Source organism: Rhinopithecus roxellana, chromosome 5, assembly GCF_007565055.1.
Source record: "Rhinopithecus roxellana isolate Shanxi Qingling chromosome 5, ASM756505v1, whole genome shotgun sequence".
In the NCBI taxonomy this organism is placed as follows: Eukaryota; Metazoa; Chordata; class Mammalia; order Primates; family Cercopithecidae; genus Rhinopithecus; species Rhinopithecus roxellana.
The window spans coordinates 97,781,895-97,799,885 of NC_044553.1; the positions used below are offsets into that span (position 1 = coordinate 97,781,895).

Sequence of the window (17,991 nt, forward strand, 5' to 3'; positions counted from 1 at the left end):
CTGTTTTTCTAACAATAGTTGTTTTTCTCCAATGAGGCCCACATAATATTCCCTGCAGTAGTTATTATGCAAGGAGGACATTCTTTTCTGTTTTCACGGCCCTACATAATTAGCATTTCTGTCTGTGCATCTCTTGCCCAGATGATTCTCTTCAGCGTTCTAGTCACACTAGTGTAGTAACAGAAGTCTTATAAATGTGTTTCCCTGACAAGAATAACTTTCCCATTGTGGACCAAGCTAAAAGTGGATTTTCCCCTTTGGACCTAAACATGGACCCTATTATAATTCATATGAAATACGATTAAATGTTCAATCAGGCACTTTATTAACTCAGGATTTCTCTCTATATATAAGTTAGCAAACACCTTATGCTAAGGTGGTGAGAAAAGTAATACATGTTTCACAAGAAAGAAAACTTTTAATATGGTATCACAATTTCATACTTCATAATAGGAAAAATATATTTTGGGTTGTTAAAATACTACCTTTTTATCAAAATGAGAACAAGGAAATGAGACTGAGATTTTTTTTTCTTTGGGGGAAATAAACTACTTGCCTGCAATTATGTGTGTTGCACTGTATTAGCTATGAAAATACAGATATTTACAAAGATAAGATTGATGGAGAATGAATCAAGAGAGTTTTATCTGATACCCAGATCCACTTACTGAGTAATGCTAAATTTGGTAACTAAAATGAAAAGAAATGCCATCTCCTTAGCTATGTGAATGTCTCATTTATTCCACCTCCCAGTCTTTTTTGTTTATACTTAATAGAATTAAGTTCTGAGACACTGAATGAATCAATTTTGTCAAATTGAGACTTGTCCTCAATGTTTTAATGATATAATGCAGCTTATTCCAGAGAAGCTATTTCTGTACCCAGTAGAGCTGTGTATTTTCCCTGCTAGACAACATCAAAATATAGAATGTTTAAAGTGATCCTCTTACCACTGCTTTTTCTTCAATTGTAATTAGAGTGTAAATAAATAAACACAGGTGTTCAGGTTCATACACACATGTAAGACTCATGGAGACATGAATAAGCACATAAACAAAGGCATAAATATATTCACACACATGAGATTTATAATGTGTGGATAAATACAGACACACATATATAGAATTCCTTTAAAACTAAAAATAGCAAGATTTAGATAGCCCTCAAATTATTTATGTTCAAAGACAGGACATTCATTCCTGTAATGAAACACAGTGCAAGATAGTAGAAATTGAAGTAAACTGGAAATAATTGGATTAGAATTATTTCATTTTGTCATTAGCTTGCTATATGATTTGGAGTAACTATTTAACTCATCTTCAGTTATTATCTAGTTTATCTGGGTCCTAAATCTCCCCAACTATGAAATGAGAAGACTGGATAAGACTGATATATGCCTAATAGTTCCTGTGGAACACACCTTCTCCTTGAGATGGTAATAATGTTCTCTAAGGGAAGAAAAAAGTGTTTTCTGGTTAAATAGGTTTGGAAATGCTGAGTTAAACCAAGTGAAAGAGCTTTCTTTAGTGCAAGATAGCTTAGAGTCTTTAATATGCTAATGTGCACTGCAACTCTTAAGAGGAGAATTTTACTATTCAGTGATTCTCCAACTCATTCTAGCAACTTATTTCAACATGTTCTTTTTGCATACAATTAAATAAAGTGCAGTGTGGTCAGTGTTTTCTGAGACATAATTTTGGAAAACTGCTCTGGAAATCTTATTAGTAAATTGTAAAAGACATATTTTGCCACAAAATAATTATAATACAAGTATGTGACCTATGCAGTGAATGACTTCTTGTGTGTAAAATAAGTGATAAATTGTGTATTCAGAGAATATTCCAGTTTCGTTAAATATAAAAGATGTCTGCCATCATTACTGTAATTTACTTTTTAGTCTGTTTTAATGTATCTCTTTACATTGAAGCAGGACTTCTAAGTCTTTAACATTTCTCAGCTAATGTAGGATTCTCTAAAATTTCTGAGTTCTTCAAATAATCATTTTATCAGCTTTAGCTATATACTTTAATTCAACCCTCAAATATGTAACTATCTATACATATATATTACTAGTGCATTTCCATTTATGAGCACAATTGAACACAGTGATTTTTAGTGATTGCTTAAGTACTGTTATTCTAAGGGACTCATTAGCTGGAATATTAAATGATTCTTCAAAAATTTGCCTTTTAGTATAGAATCAATGACTTAACAAATTCTAAGGTAAAGTAGTTAGTAAACTAATAAAGCAAAATTGCAAAAGGGACATTTATAGCAATCTTTTTTAAAAAACAATTAATAGACTTTACTTTTTAGAGCAAGTTTTAGGTTTACAGAAAAATTTGGTAGAAAGTACAGACTTCTTCTTTACCCCATCTTCAGTTTCCACTTTTATTAGCATCTTGCACTGGTGTGTTATGTTTGTTACATTTGATTAAGCAATATTAATACATTATTATTTGAAGTTCATGGTTTACATTAAGGTTTACTCTTTGCGTGGTACAGTTATGTTGGTTTTGCCAAATGCATAACACCATGTATTCACCATTATACTAACTTTACCATTCAACTCAACAGTTAGTGATTTTTTAAATTTAAGAAAAGTCATGTCAGTACTCTATTCATAACCCTTCAATATATTTCTTCTTTTTATTAGAATGAAAATTAAAAGGGAGACTTTCAATTCAATAACACAAATAGAATCAGATTAAAAGTATGGAAAAATGTATATGATAAAAAGTAACAAAAAGAGATATGGAATATCTCTTAAAATATACTGTTTTAAAAAGTTTGTATAAATATAAGAGGCACGAGTGCAATTTTGTGACATGGATACATTGTATAGTGTTGAAGTTTGACTTTTAATATAGTCATCAACCTAATAGTGTGCATTGTGCCCATTAAGTAATTTTTTATCCTTCACCCCACTTCCACCTTCCCACCCTTCAAAGTCTGCAATGACTGTTATTACATACTCCATGTCCATATGCACACATTATTTAGCTTCCCCTTACAAATAAGAACATGCAATATTTGATTTTCTGTTTCTGAGTTGTTTCACTTAAGATTATGATCCCCAGTTCCATCTACGTTGCTGTAAAAGACAGAATTTAATTAATTACTTATAGTTGAATAGTATATTATCTTATATGCATATCTAACAGATTTTCTTCATCCTAACATTAGTTAATGAAGAATTAGGTTGATTTCATGACTTTGCTATTGTGAGTAGTGTTGTGATACATATATGAGGGCAGGCATCTTTGTTATATAATGATTTCTTTTACTTTGGGTATATACCAGTAGAAGCATTGCTGAATCAAATGGTAATTCTGTTTTTAGTTCATTGAGAAATATACATACTATTTAATAGAAAAAGCTATTCAGACATTTTAGTGTGTGTGTGTGTGTGTGTATGTGTGTGTGTGTGTACCCAACAACAAAGCTTCAAAATATATGAAGACAACATTCACATAACTGAAAGGAGAAATAAACAATTCAACAATGATGATTGGAAAGCTCTAACATCCTTCCAATGGATAGAACCTCTAGGCAGTAGATCAACATGAAAATAGATTTGAAGAACACAATAAAAAAATTGAACCCAAGAAACACTTATAGAACACTTTACTCAATACAGATACATAATTATTCTTATCAAGTGCATGCAAAACATTCTTAAGGACTGACCATATTCTAGGTAATAATATAAGTTTTAATAAATGTAAGTGAATTAAATTCATGTGAAATATAATCTGTAACCAGAAAGGAATTAAATTTGAAGTCAATTAAAGAAGGAAATTTGGATAATTCACAGACTTGTGAAAATGAACAACACACTTCTAAGTATCCAATGGTCGGAGAAGAAAAAACAAGGAAAATTAGAATGTACTTAGAAATAAAAACAGGCCGGGCGCGGTGGCTCAAGCCTGTAATCCCAGCACTTTGGGAGGCCGAGACGGGCGGATCACAAGGTCAGGAGATCGACACCATCCTGGCTAACACGGTGAAACCCCGTCTCTACTAAAAGATACAAAAAACTAGCCGGGCGAGGTGGCGGGCGCCTGTAGTCCCAGCTACTCGGGAGGCTGAGGCAGGAGAATGGCGTAAACCCGGGAGGAGGAGCTTGCAGTGAGCTGAGATCCGGCCACTGCACTCCAGCCTGGGAGACAGAGCCAGACTCCGTCTCAAAAAAAAAAAAAAAAAAAAAAAAAAAAAGAAATAAAAACAAAAACACAACACACTGAAACTTACTGGGTACAACTAAAACACTACTTAGAGGAAATTGTATAGCAGGACATTCCTAAATTAAAAATAATGTTAAATCTATGATTTATTATAATCTATTCTTCATCTTAAACAGAAAAAAACATATCAAACTAAACCCAATCAAATTAAAACCAAAGCATGCAGAAGGAAATAAGTAATAAAGATTAGAAAGGAAGTAAAAGAAATACAGAATAGAAAACCAGTAGAGAAAAGCAACAATATCAAAATTAAGTTTTATAATTGATCAACAAATTTGACAAATCTATAGTTAGCCTGATGAATTTAAAACATGAGAGATTATTCAAAAAATTTAAAAATGCATCACTCTCAATCTTATAACAACAAAAAGGATTCTAGAGAACGATACGGAAAAACTTTTGTCAAATTAGATAAAATTTAAAGAGAAGGGAACACTTGCTAGTTTATTCTATGAAATCACCCTTACAATGACAAACAAATGTGTAGAGCCATCACAAGAAAAGAAAACCACAGATCACAATCCTTTAAGAATTAAATGCAAAATTTCTCAATAAAACACTGGCAAACAAAATCCAGCAAATCAGAGAGGATTACAGACCATGAACAAATGAGATTTATCTTGATATTGCAATGTTGGTTTACCATTCAAAAATCAATCAATATACTATATTAATAGCATGAAGGACAAACACACATGATCATCTAAATAGACACAGAAAAAGAATTAGACAAAGTCCAGTACCTTTTCATAATAATAACAGTCAACAAATTAGAAATGAAAGGGAACTTTCTCAACCTGAGTGCATATCCTGAACACCCACAGCTAATATCAAATGTAGTGATAAAATAATGAATATTTTCATGCTAAGATCAGGAAAAAAGATAAAGATGTTCTTGCCACTTATATTCAACATTGCACTGGAGGTTCTAGGTAGGGTAATTATACAAAAAGTAAATAACTAAATAATTAAATAAATTATATTCATACTGGTAATGAAGAAGTAAAATTGTATTTATTGGCCAGATGTGATGGCTCATGCCTGTAATCCCACTACTTTAGGAGGCCAAGGCAGGTGGATCACTTACACGGTGAAGCCCCATCTCTACTAAAAATACACACATTAGCCAGGCATGGTGGTGGGCACCTGTATTCTCAGCTACTCCAGAGGCTGAGAGAGAAGAATCACTTGAATCCAGGAGGCAGAGATTGCAATGAGCCAAGATCGTGCCACTGCACTCTAGCCTGGGCAACAGAGCAAGACTCTGTCTCAAACATATATATATGTGTATGTGTGTGTGTATATATATATGTGTATGTGTGTGTGTGTGTATATATGTGTATATATATATTTGAGAACATGATTTTGTACATAGAAAATCCCAAGGAATGAATTATAAACTGTTGGAATAGATAAGTTTAGCAATATTTTAGAATACATATCACTATACAAAAATAAGTTATATTTCTATGCACTAGCATAAAGAATTCACATCTTAAGAAAAGCAATTCTTTTCACAATAGCATCTATGGAAATAAAATGTTTGGAATAAATTTAACAAAAGAAGTACAATACTTATGCAAAAATAGTTGTTCAAAAAATTTAAGAAACTTTAAATAAATAGAAGAAATCCACATCAATGGATCAAAGTACTTAATATCATAAAGTAGCATTACTTCTCAAACTGATATACAGATTTAATGAAATTTTTATCATAACCTCGCCCTCTTTTTTTTCTGACAGTTGATGAGCTGATCCTAAAACCCATACACTTGAATAATTAACCAACTTGAACATTCAACCCAGAATAGACAAAACAATCTTGACAAAGGACAAAGTTGGAGGACTCAAATATTTTCATTTTTAAATTACTCTAGAAGGTTGGCATAATACATGAATCCAAATTATGCGAGTTTGGTATAAGGATTATTTTAAGAAAAAATCACTAAAAAACAGCAGATGCAAGAAGAGTATTCTAATTTTCCTTTTTCCCCCTGAACACAGGATATTAAAGACTACCATATCAAAGGTGCCTTCCGTGTACCTGGAGAAAAAAAAGTAAAAGCATTATTCAACAGAGAGTCACAGCCAAGATAATTTTGTACAAACAGATATTGTTAAAATACTTCTTATCTTCCTTTACCTCTCCACACAATTTACTTACTGTTCTGCAATCACTTCTCTTTATTTAACCTAGTATTAAAACTAGGCTTGATCTTGGGTTTGGGGGCGGAGCAAGATGGCCGAATAGGAACAACTCCAGTCTCCAACTCCCAGCGCGAGCGACACAGAAGACCGGTGATTTCTGCATTTTCAACTGAGGTACTGGGGTCATCTCACTAGGGAGTGCCGGACAATCGGTGCTGGTCAGCTGCTGCAGCCTGACCAGCGAGAGCTGAAGCAGGGCGAGGCATCGCCTCACCTGGAAGCGCAAGGGGGAAGGGGATCCGTTTTCCTAGCCAGGGGAACTGAGACACACAACACCTGGAAAATCGGGTAACTCCCACCCCAATACTGCGCTGTAAGCATACAGGCATTCCAGGAGAATATATCCCACACCTGGCCGGGAGGGTCCCACGCCCACGAAGCCTCCGTCACTGCTAACACAGCAGTCTGCCGCGATCTATCCGCAAGGCAGCAGCGAGGCTGGGGGAGGGGCGCCCGCCATTGCTGAGGCTTAAGTAGGTAAACAAAGCCGCTGGGAAGCTCGAACTGGGTGGAGCTCACAGCAGCTCAAGGAAGCCTGCCTGTCTCTGTAGTCTCCACCTCTGGGGACAGCGCACAGCTGAAGACCAACAGGGGAAGTAGCGGGAGCCGGTGCAGACGCGAACGACTCTGTCTGACAGCTTTGGGGAGAGCCGCGGATCTCCCAACGCGGAGGTTGAGATCTGAGAACGGACAGACTGCCTGCTCAGGTGTGTCCCTGACCCCTGAGTAGCCTAGCTGGGAGAAATCCCCCACTAGGGGCAGTCTGACACCCCACACCTCACAGGGTGGAGTACACCCCTGAAAGGACACTTCCAAAGGAAGAATCAGACAGGTACACTCGCTGTTCAGCAATATTCTATCTTCCGCAACCTCTGCTGCTGATACCCAGGCAAACAGGGTCTGGAGTGGACCTCAAGCAATCTCCAACAGACCAACAGAGAGTCCTTCTGACTGTCAGAAGGAAAACTATCAAACAGGAAGGACACCTATACCAAAACCCCATCAGTTCGTCACCACCATCAAAGACCAGAGAGAGATAAAACCACAAAGATGGGGAAGAAGCAGGGCAGAAAAGCTGGAAATTCAAAAAATAAGAGCGCATCTCCCCCTGCAAAGGAGCGCAGCCCATCACCAGCAACGGATCAAAGCTGGTCAGAGAATGACTTGGACGAGAGGAGAGAAGAAGGCTTCAGTCCATCAAACTTATCAGAGCTAAAGGAGGAATTACGTACCCAGCGCAAAGAAACTAAAAATCTTGAAAAAAGAGTGGAAGAATTGACAGCTAGACTCATTAATGCAGAGAAGATCATAAACGAAATGACAGAGATGAAAACCATGACACGAGAAATACGTGACAAATGCACAAGCTTCAGTAACCGACTCGATCAACTGGAAGAAAGAGTATCAGCGATTGAAGATCAAATGAATGAAATGAAGTGAGAAGAGAAATCTAAAGAAAAAAGAAGAAAAAGAAATGAGCAAAGCCTGCAAGAAGTATGGGATTACGTAAAAAGACCAAATCTACGTCTGATTGGGGTGCCTGAAAGTGAGGGGGAAAATGGAACCAAGTTGGAAAACACTCTTCAGGATATCATCCAGGAGAACTTCCCCAACCTAGTAGGGCAGGCCAACATTCAAATTCAGGAAATACAGAGAACGCCACAAAGATACTCCTCCAGAAGAGCAACTCCAAGACACATAATTGCCAGATTCACCAAAGTTGAAATGAAGGAAAAAATCTTAAGGGCAGCCAGAGAGAAAGGTCGGGTCACCCACAAAGGGAAGCCCATCAGACTAACAGCAGATCTCTCGGCAGAAACTCTACAAGCCAGAAGAGAGTGGGGGCCAATATTCAACGTTCTTAAAGAAAAGAATTTTAAACCCAGAATTTCATATCCAGCCAAACTAAGTTTCATCAGTGAAGGAGAAATAAAATCCTTTACAGATAAGCAAATGCTTAGAGATTTTGTCACCACCAGGCCTGCCTTACAAGAGACCCTGAAGGAAGCCCTAAACATGGAAAGGAACAACCGGTACCAGCCATCGCAAAAACTTGGCAAAATGTAAAGACCATCGAGGCTAGGAAGAAACTGCATCAACTAACGAGCAAAATAACCAGTTAATATCATAATGGCAGGATCAAGTTCACACATAACAATATTAACCTTAAATGTTAATGGACTAAATGCTCCAATTAAAAGACACAGACTGGCAAACTGGATAAAGAGTCAAGACCCATCAGTCTGCTGTATTCAGGAGACCCATCTCACATGCAGAGACATACATAGGCTCAAAATAAAGGGATGGAGGAAGATCTACCAAGCAAATGGAGAACAAAAAAAAGCAGGGGTTGCAATCCTAGTCTCTGATAAAACAGACTTTAAACCATCAAAGATCAAAAGAGACAAAGAAGGCCATTACATAATGGTAAAGGGATCAATTCAACAGGAAGAGCTAACTCTCCTAAATATATATGCACCCAATACAGGAGCACCCAGATTCATAAAGCAAGTCCTTAGAGACTTACAAAGAGACTTAGACTCCCATACAATAATAATGGGGGACTTCAACACTCCGCTGTCAACATTAGACAGATCAACGAGACAGAAAGTTAACAAGGATATCCAGGAATTGAACTCATCTCTGCACCAAGCGGACCTAATAGACATCTATAGAACTCTCCACCCCAAATCAACAGAATATACATTCTTCTCAGCACCACATCGCACTTATTCCAAAATTGACCACATAATTGGAAGTAAAGTACTCCTCAGCAAATGTAAAAGAACAGAAATTATAACAAACTGTCTCTCAGACCACAGTGCAATCAAACTAGAACTCAGGACTAAGAAACTCAATCAAAACCGCTCAACTACATGGAAACTGAACAACCTGCTCCTGAATGACTACTGGGTACATAACGAAATGAAAGCGGAAATAAAGATGTTCTTTGAAACCAATGAGAACAAAGATACAACATACCAGAATCTCTGGGACACATTTAAAGCAGTGTGTAGAGGGAAATTTATAGCACTAAATGCCCACAAGAGAAAGCAGGAAAGATCTAAAATTGACACTCTAACATCACAATTAAAAGAACTAGAGAGGCAAGAGCAATCACATTCAAAAGCTAGCAGAAGGCAAGAAATAACTAAGATCAGAGCAGAACTGAAGGAGATAGAGACACAAAAAACCCTCCAAAAAATCAATGAATCCAGGAGTTGGTTTTTTGAAAAGATCAACAAAATTGACAGACCGCTAGCAAGGCTAATAAAGAAAAAAAGAGAGAGGAATCAAATAGATGCAATAAAAAATGATAAAGGGGATATCACCACTGACCCCACAGAAATACAAACTACCATCAGAGAATACTATAAACGCCTCTACGCAAATCAACTAGAAAATCTAGAAGAAATGGATAATTTCCTGGACACTTACACTCTCCCAAGGCTAAACCAGGAAGAAGTTGAATCCGTGAATAGACCAATAGCAGGCTCTGAAATTGAGGCAACAATTAATAGCCTACCCACCAAAAAAAGTCCAGGACCAGATGGATTCACAGCTGAATTCTACCAGAGGTACAAGGAGGAGCTGGTACCATTCCTTCTGAAACTATTCCAATCAATAGAAAAAGAGGGAATCCTCCCTAACTCATTTTATGAGGCCAACATCATCCTGATACCAAAGCCTGGCAGAGACACAACAAAAAAAGAGAATTTTAGACCAATATCCCTGATGAACATTGATGCAAAAATCCTCAATAAAATACTGGCAAACCGGATTCAGCAGCACATCAAAAAGCTTATCCACCATGATCAAGTGGGCTTCATCCCTGGGATGCAAGGCTGGTTCAACATTCGCAAATCAATAAACGTAATCCAGCATATAAACAGAACCAAAGACAAGAACCACATGATTGTCTCAATAGATGCAGAAAAGGCTTTTGACAAAATTCAACAGCCCTTCATGCTAAAAACGCTCAATAAATTCGGTATTGATGGAACGTACCTCAAAATAATAAGAGCTATTTATGACAAACCCACAGCTAATATCATACTGAATGGGCAAAAACTGGAAAAATTCCCTTTGAAAACTGGCACAAGACAGGGATGCCCTCTCTCACCACTCCTATTCAACATAGTGTTGGAAGTTCTGGCTAGGGCAATCAGGCAAGAGAAAGAAATCAAGGGTATCCAGTTAGGAAAAGAAGAAGTCAAATTGTCCCTGTTTGCAGATGACATGATTGTATATTTAGAAAACCCCATCATCTCAGCCCAAAATCTCCTTAAACTGATAAGCAACTTCAGCAAAGTCTCAGGATACAAAATTAATGTGCAAAAATCACAAGCATTCTTATACACCAGCAACAGACAAGCATAGAGCCAAATCAGGAATGAACTTCCATTCACAATTGCTTCAAAGAGAATAAAATACCTAGGAATCCAGCTTACAAGGGATGTAAAGGACCTCTTCAAGGAGAACTACAAACCACTGCTCAGTGAAATAAAAGAGGACACAAACAAATGGAAGAACATACCATGCTCATGGATAGGAAGAATCAATATCGTGAAAATGGCCATACTCCCCAAGGTTATTTACAGATTCAATGCCATCCCCATCAAGCTACCAATGACTTTCTTCACGGATTTGGAAAAAACTGCTTTAAAGTTCATATGGAACCAAAAAAGAGCCCGCATTGCCAAGACAATCCTAAGTCAAAAGAACAAAGCTGGAGGCGTCACGCTACCTGACTTCAAACTATACTACAAGGCTACAGTAACCAAAACAGCATGGTACTGGTACCAAAACAGAGATATAGACCAATGGAACAGAACAGAGTCCTCAGAAATAATACCGCACATCTACAGCCATCTGATCTTTGACAAACCTGAGAGAAACAAGAAATGGGGAAAGGATTCCCTATTTAATAAATGGTGCTGGGAAAATTGGCTAGCCATAAGTAGAAAGCTGAAACTGGATCCTTTCCTTACCCCTTATACGAAGATTAATTCAAGATGGATTAGAGACTTAAATGTTAGACCTAATACCATAAAAACCCTAGAAGAAAATCTAGGTAGTACCATTCAGGACATAGGCATGGGCAAGGACTTCATGTCTAAAACACCAAAAGCAACGGCAGCAAAAGCCATAATTGACAAATGGGATCTAATTAAACTAAAGAGCTTTTGCACAGCAAAAGAAACTACCATCAGAGTGAACAGGCAACCTACAGAATGGGAGAAAATTTTTGCAACCTACTCATCTGACAAAGGGCTAATATCCAGAATCTACAAAGAACTCAAACAAATATACGAGAAAAAAACAAACAACCCCATCAAAAAGTGGGGAAAGGATATGAACAGACATTTCTCAAAAGAAGATATTCATACAGCCAACAGACACATGAAAAAATGCTCATCATCACTGGCCATCAGAGAAATGCAAATCAAAACCACAATGAGATACCATCTCACACCAGTTAGAATGGCAATCATTAAGAAGTCAGGAAACAACAGGTGTTGGAGAGGATGTGGAGAAATAGGAACACTTTTACACTGTTGGTGGGATTGTAAACTAGTTCAACCATTATGGAAAACAGTATGGCAATTCCTCAAGGATCTAGAACTAGATGTACCATATGACCCAGCCATCCCACTACTGGGTATATACCCAAAGGATTATAAATTAGTCTACTACAAAGACACATGTACACGTATGTTTATTGCGGCACTATTCACAATAGCAAAGACTTGGAATCAACCCAAATGTCCATCTGTGACAGACTGGATTAAGAAAATGTGGCACATATACACCATGGAATACTATGCAGCCATAAAAAAGGATGAGTTTGCGTCCTTTGTAGGGACATGGATGCAGCTGGAAACCATCATTCTTAGCAAACTATCACAAGAAGAGAAAACCAAACACCGCATGTTCTCACTCATAGGTGGGAACTGAACAATGAGATCACTTGGACTCGGGAAGGGGAACATCACACACTGGGGTCTATCATGGGGAGGGGGGAGGGGGGAGGAGGGAGGGATTGCATTGGGGAGTTATACATGATATAAATGATGAATTGATGGGTGCTGACGAGTTGATGGGTGCAGCACACCAACATGGCATAAGTATACATATGTAACAAACCTGCACGTTATGCACATGTACCCTAGAACTTAAAGTATAATAAAAAAAAAAAAAAAAAAAAAAAAAAAAAAAAAAGAACTTGATCTTATGTAGTATTTTAACAAAAATACAATAAATTTGTACAGAAGTGACAAGACAAAAGAAGGGGTTCTCAGGGGTACAAATTGTGGAAAGCAGATATATGGGGAGATTAATGGAATATAAGGGCTATTTAAGCAAGGGCTGTTGAGTAGATTCCTCTGTGGCCTTCTCTAGGACGATAAGACCCCAGAGTTGTCTTTGGTGATTAAAAAATCATCCAATACTTCCTGGTAGAAAGGGGGCAGCCAGAGAGTTTTTCTTGTGTCTCTCTATTTTTTGTTTTTCACAATTGTCTTCAGCTCAAAATAATCCAATGCCAGGGGAGCACATTTTATGGTGGCTTACTCTGAACTTCTTCATTACCCAATCAAGCAAATCTTCAGAGTTATAACTTTTTTATAAAATGAGAAAGTTGCTAGATCCTTACTTCTCAGTGTATGGTCCTGGTCATTGACATTTGGAAACATGTGAAATGAAAAACCACAGGCCCTACATCAAGGGTGCATTAATCAAAATTTGCAGTTTGGCAATATCCTTAGGTGATTCATGTGCCCATTAGAGCTTGAGAAGCACTGCTTGGAAGCTCCTTCTGCCAAAAATGAGGTAAACCCAATGTATGTACCCATTTACTTTGCAGAACCATTTTATAGTCTAAATGCACTTAGTGACATTGGATATATGCAATAAATTTGAGTTTCTGCAGGAAACAACATCTGGCATTGGTGAATGCAAGGTTATGATACATGAAGATGCAGACAGAACATTCCTATTTATAAGGGAATTTCTAGAATGAAGCTACCAAAGTCTTCCCTGTCTGTCTTCAAAACTCTGTCTCCTAAACATAGGTTTTGGTCACCTGCACGTTTGAGAGTAATAGCTTCCCAATTGACCCTCTAATTTATAGACTCTATTCTCAAAACCAGTGCTTAGAAATAAACTACGAGAATTTTTTAAAAAATGGTTTCACAGTGATATTTTGCCCTTCACCTGCTTTCAGTGTACTCCCTTCCAAATGGGCACCAGGATTTCCTAGATTGTTACCTTCAGTATATTGTTCTATATGGAAATATACATTTTTGATAAGAAGTATCTGTCATATAATGTTTAAACATGAAATCATCAAGAGAAGACAAAACTCATTTTGAAACTAATTTTAAAGTTATCTCTGGTAACTTTTGAACATATTTTTGAAGATGAATCTTACGAATTAGATCAATTTAGAAGCTACAACTGTTAAATATGGATGTGACTAGAACCTAGGTTTAGTGGGCCAATTTCTAAACAAAGACAAAATTACACGTTTCATCCAGGGGCCGTGCCGAGTCTAGTTAAAAAGTAGTAAATTCAGTCAGCCCTTTGTGGGTTTAGATGTAATCTGGGAGTGAGCTGGAACGTGGCTCAGAGTGGAATGAAGGCAGAAAGACTGGAGTTGAATCTTAGAGCTGAAATGGAGCTATTAGTGCAGTCTTTCCAGAATTGCTGACATTCTTTGCACATTTGTTTTCTAAACTGATAATTGGTTATAATAATACATATCTCACTGTTTCATTAAAATAACCGACAGTAACTATGCCTCCAAACACAGAGCTGACGTTCAACAAAAGTTACATCATATCTCCAATAATTGCATTTAATTATTGGAGCTCTTTCATGAATCCAGTTCTTTTTCTCTTTCTAGGACTTTGTGATTGGGTTAAAGGGCTCAATGCGGGGACTCTGTTTTCTGGTTTAAGTATCACAATGGACACAGGCAACAAAACTCTGCCCCAGGATTTTCTCTTACTGGGCTTTCCTGGTTCTCAAACTCTTCAGCTCTCTCTCTTCATGCTTTTTCTGGTGATGTACATCCTCACAGTTAGTGGTAATGTGGCTATCTTGATGTTGGTAAGGACCTCCCATCAGTTGCATACCCCCATGTACTTCTTTCTGAGCAACCTCTCCTTCCTGGAGATTTGGTATACCACAGCTGCAGTCCCCAAAGCACTGGCCATCCTACTGGGGAGAAGTCAGACCATATCATTTACAAGCTGTCTTTTGCAGATGTACCTTGTTTTCTCATTAGGCTGCACAGAGTACTTCCTCCTGGCAGCCATGGCTTATGACCGCTACCTTGCCATCTGCTATCCTCTACACTATGGAACCATCATGAGTAGTCTGCTCTCAGCGCAGCTGGCCCTGGGCTCCTGGATCTGTGGTTTCATGGCCATTGCAGTGCCCACAGCCCTCATCAGTGGCCTGTCCTTCTGTGGCCCCCATGCCATCAACCACTTCTTCTGTGACATTGCACCCTGGATTGCCCTGGCCTGCACCAGCACACAGGCAGTAGAGCTTGTGGCCTTTGTGATTGCTTTTGTGGTCATCCTGAGTTCATTCCTCATCACTCTTATCTCCTACATCTACATCATCAGCACCATCCTCAGGATCCCCTCTGCCAGTAGCCGGAGCAAAGCCTTTTCCACGTGCTCCTCGCATCTCACCGTGGTGCTCATTTGGTATGGGTCCACGATTTTCCTTCACGTCCGCACCTCTATCAAAGAGGCCTTGGATCTGACCAAAGCTGTCCACGTCCTGAACACCGTGGTGACTCCAGTTTTAAACCCCTTCATCTATACGCTTCGTAATAAGGAAGTAAGAGAAACTCTGCTGAAGAAATGGAAGGGAAAATAAATCTCCTCTTCCACAACAGATGTCCTGTAAATGGTCTCTGCATCAATACAGAGGTTTCAAGTAAGAATGTGGAGGAACAGAGCAAATTTTTCTTGGTACGTAGACAGAAAAAAAACAAACAAAGCAAGTAATACTATATTTTCTATACATTATCATGTATGATAAAAATGGGAGTTTTTGACATAAGCAAAGTGGACTTTTTAAGCAAAAAATAATGATACATTGAATTAGACTTGCTCTTGACTTTGGTTTATAAATTAGAGACATCTGCAATAAAAATGATGCTTTGGTATATCAAAAAAAAAAAAAAAAAAAAAAAACTAGGCTTTACCACTTACTTGGGCCTTTATTTCTTCATGAGGTCTCCTGTGTCATGTAAAACTTTACATTTATATAAAGTATATATAATGTGCTGCATATAATATATATGCTTTATATATTTATATGATATGCTGTCTATATTTATAATTTATATAAATCATAAAAGTATATATATAACACACATACTTTTTCTGTTAATATATCTTATGTCAATTTAATTTTAATTTTCAGATTCAGCCATAAACTCTGAGGGTAGAGGTAAAATTTTGCCTTCCTTACACTGTAAATCTAAGTAATCAAGAGAGTATGGTACTGGCATAAATATAGTCATATTAATCACTGAAGTAGAATTGAGAGTCTAGCAATAAATCCATATATGTATAATCATTTGACATTCAATAATCATGCCAAGGCAATTGAATTGGAGAAAGAATAATGCTTTTAACAAATACTGCTGATTCAACTGTATATCACATGCAAAAAAACAATGTTTTGACTCCTACCTCACACCATGCACAAAAATCAACTAAAAATCCAACATATATCTAAATGTAAAGTCTAAAACATCAGATTCTTTTAAAAAAAATAAAAGTATATATTTGTACTTTGAGTTAGGCAATGGTTTCTTTGATAAGACATCAAAAAAGTGATAAAAGTAAATAAATTAGGTTTTGTCAAAATAGAATAATAAAAAAATTGTGCTACAAATTATGTCAATGATAACATCAAGAAAGTGCAAGTGGGAAGTCAATAAAATGTAAAAGAATACAAGTTATATATTGAATTAGAAACTTGTATCCAGAATATATAAAGAACAGCTTAAGCAAATAATTAAAAGTGTGCAATAAAATGGATAGAAGTAACGAGTCTACAACACGGATGCACCATTAAACATTACGTTTGGTGAATGAATACAGTCACAAAAGATAACACATTATATTATTCCATTTATATAAAATATCTAGAATAGGCAAATACATAGAGACAGTATCTAGATCAGAGATTTCCTAGAACTCTAGGTGAATGGGGGAAGGTGTTAATGGGTATGGAGTTTCTTTTTAAGGTAAAGAAAACATAATAAAATTATCCTCGGGGACTATTTTGTAACTTGGGAAATATACAACAAATAAATTCCACTGAATTGTATAGTGTAAATTTTATGGTAAGATAATTATATCTGAAAAGAATAGAAAAGATACCAGAGTTTCAACTTGCAGTACCTTATGACTTCATTTCCCCTTCCATTCTTTTTTCTCATTTTTGTCCAGAATTTTTGCTTCCCTATTTTCTCAATCACACAAGAAACACAACTAAAGCAAACACTTTGTTCTTCTAATTTGGTAGTCTGTTCCTTAGATATCTTCAGAGCTTGCTCTTCTACTCCTTCAAATTTTATCATTTCAGTGAGGCCATCATGTACACTCCGTTTTCGATTAAAAAAAATGCACACTAGTCTATCTTTCCCCTTGGTTTTTTTTTTTATTCATAGCATTTAACATTTGACATACTACAGATAACTTGAATTCCCTTTTCTCTACAATCTTGCCAACATTTGTTATTTTTTGACCTTTTAATAGTAGCCATTCTGACGGTTGTGAGGTGGTATCTCATTGTGGTGTTGATTTGCATTCCTCTGATGATTAGTGATTATGAGAATTTTTTCATATGTTGGCTGCTGGTATGTCTTTTTTTTTTTTTTTTGAGAAGTGTCTGTTCATGTCCTTTGACCATTTATTAACTGAATTATTATTTGTTTTCTTTTGAATTTAAGTTCCTCACAGATTTTGCATATTAGTCTTTTGTTGGTTGCATGGTTCGTAAACATTTTCTCCCATTCTATAGGTTGTCTGTTTACTCTGTTAATAGTTTATTTTTCTGTATGAAAATTCTTTAGTTTAAAGTCCCATTTGTCAATTTTTCTTTTTCTTTCATTTGTTTTGAGGTCTTAGTCATAATTTCTTTGCCTAGCTAATGTCCAAAAAAGTTTTTGCTAGGTTTTCTTTAACGATTTTTATGTTTTTAGCTCTTACATTTAAATCTTTAATGTACCTTGAGTTACATTTTGTATATAGTAAAAGGATGGGTCTAGTTACAATATTCTGCGTATGGCTAGCCAATTTTCCTAGCACCATTTATTTAATAGAGAGTCGTTTTCCCATCGCTTGTTATTGTCAAGATCATCTGCTTGTAGCTGTGCAACTTTATTTCTGGGAACTGTATTCTGTTCCATTGACCTGTGTGTTTATTTTTGCACCAATATTATGCAGTTTTGATAACTATAGCCTCATATATAGTTTGAAGACAGGTAATGTGATTCCTC

The 17,991-nt window shown here is 36.7% G+C and overlaps 1 protein-coding gene across 1 annotated transcript; it reads left to right on the top strand.

Moving 5' to 3' along the window:
* The first annotated feature begins 14,423 nt into the window (after positions 1-14,423).
* Positions 14,424-15,366, top strand: LOC115897424 (olfactory receptor 6F1). Its single transcript, XM_030929892.1, has one exon. It carries the CDS (start codon positions 14,424-14,426, stop codon positions 15,348-15,350), a length of 927 nt encoding a protein of 308 aa, XP_030785752.1. The 3' UTR covers positions 15,351-15,366.
* Positions 15,367-17,991: the final 2,625 nt, after the last annotated feature.

Coding starts and splice junctions, on each gene's coding strand:
- LOC115897424 (XM_030929892.1), top strand. CDS start 14,424: ATGGACACAGGCAACAAAACTCTGCCCCAGGATTTTCTCTTACTGGGC.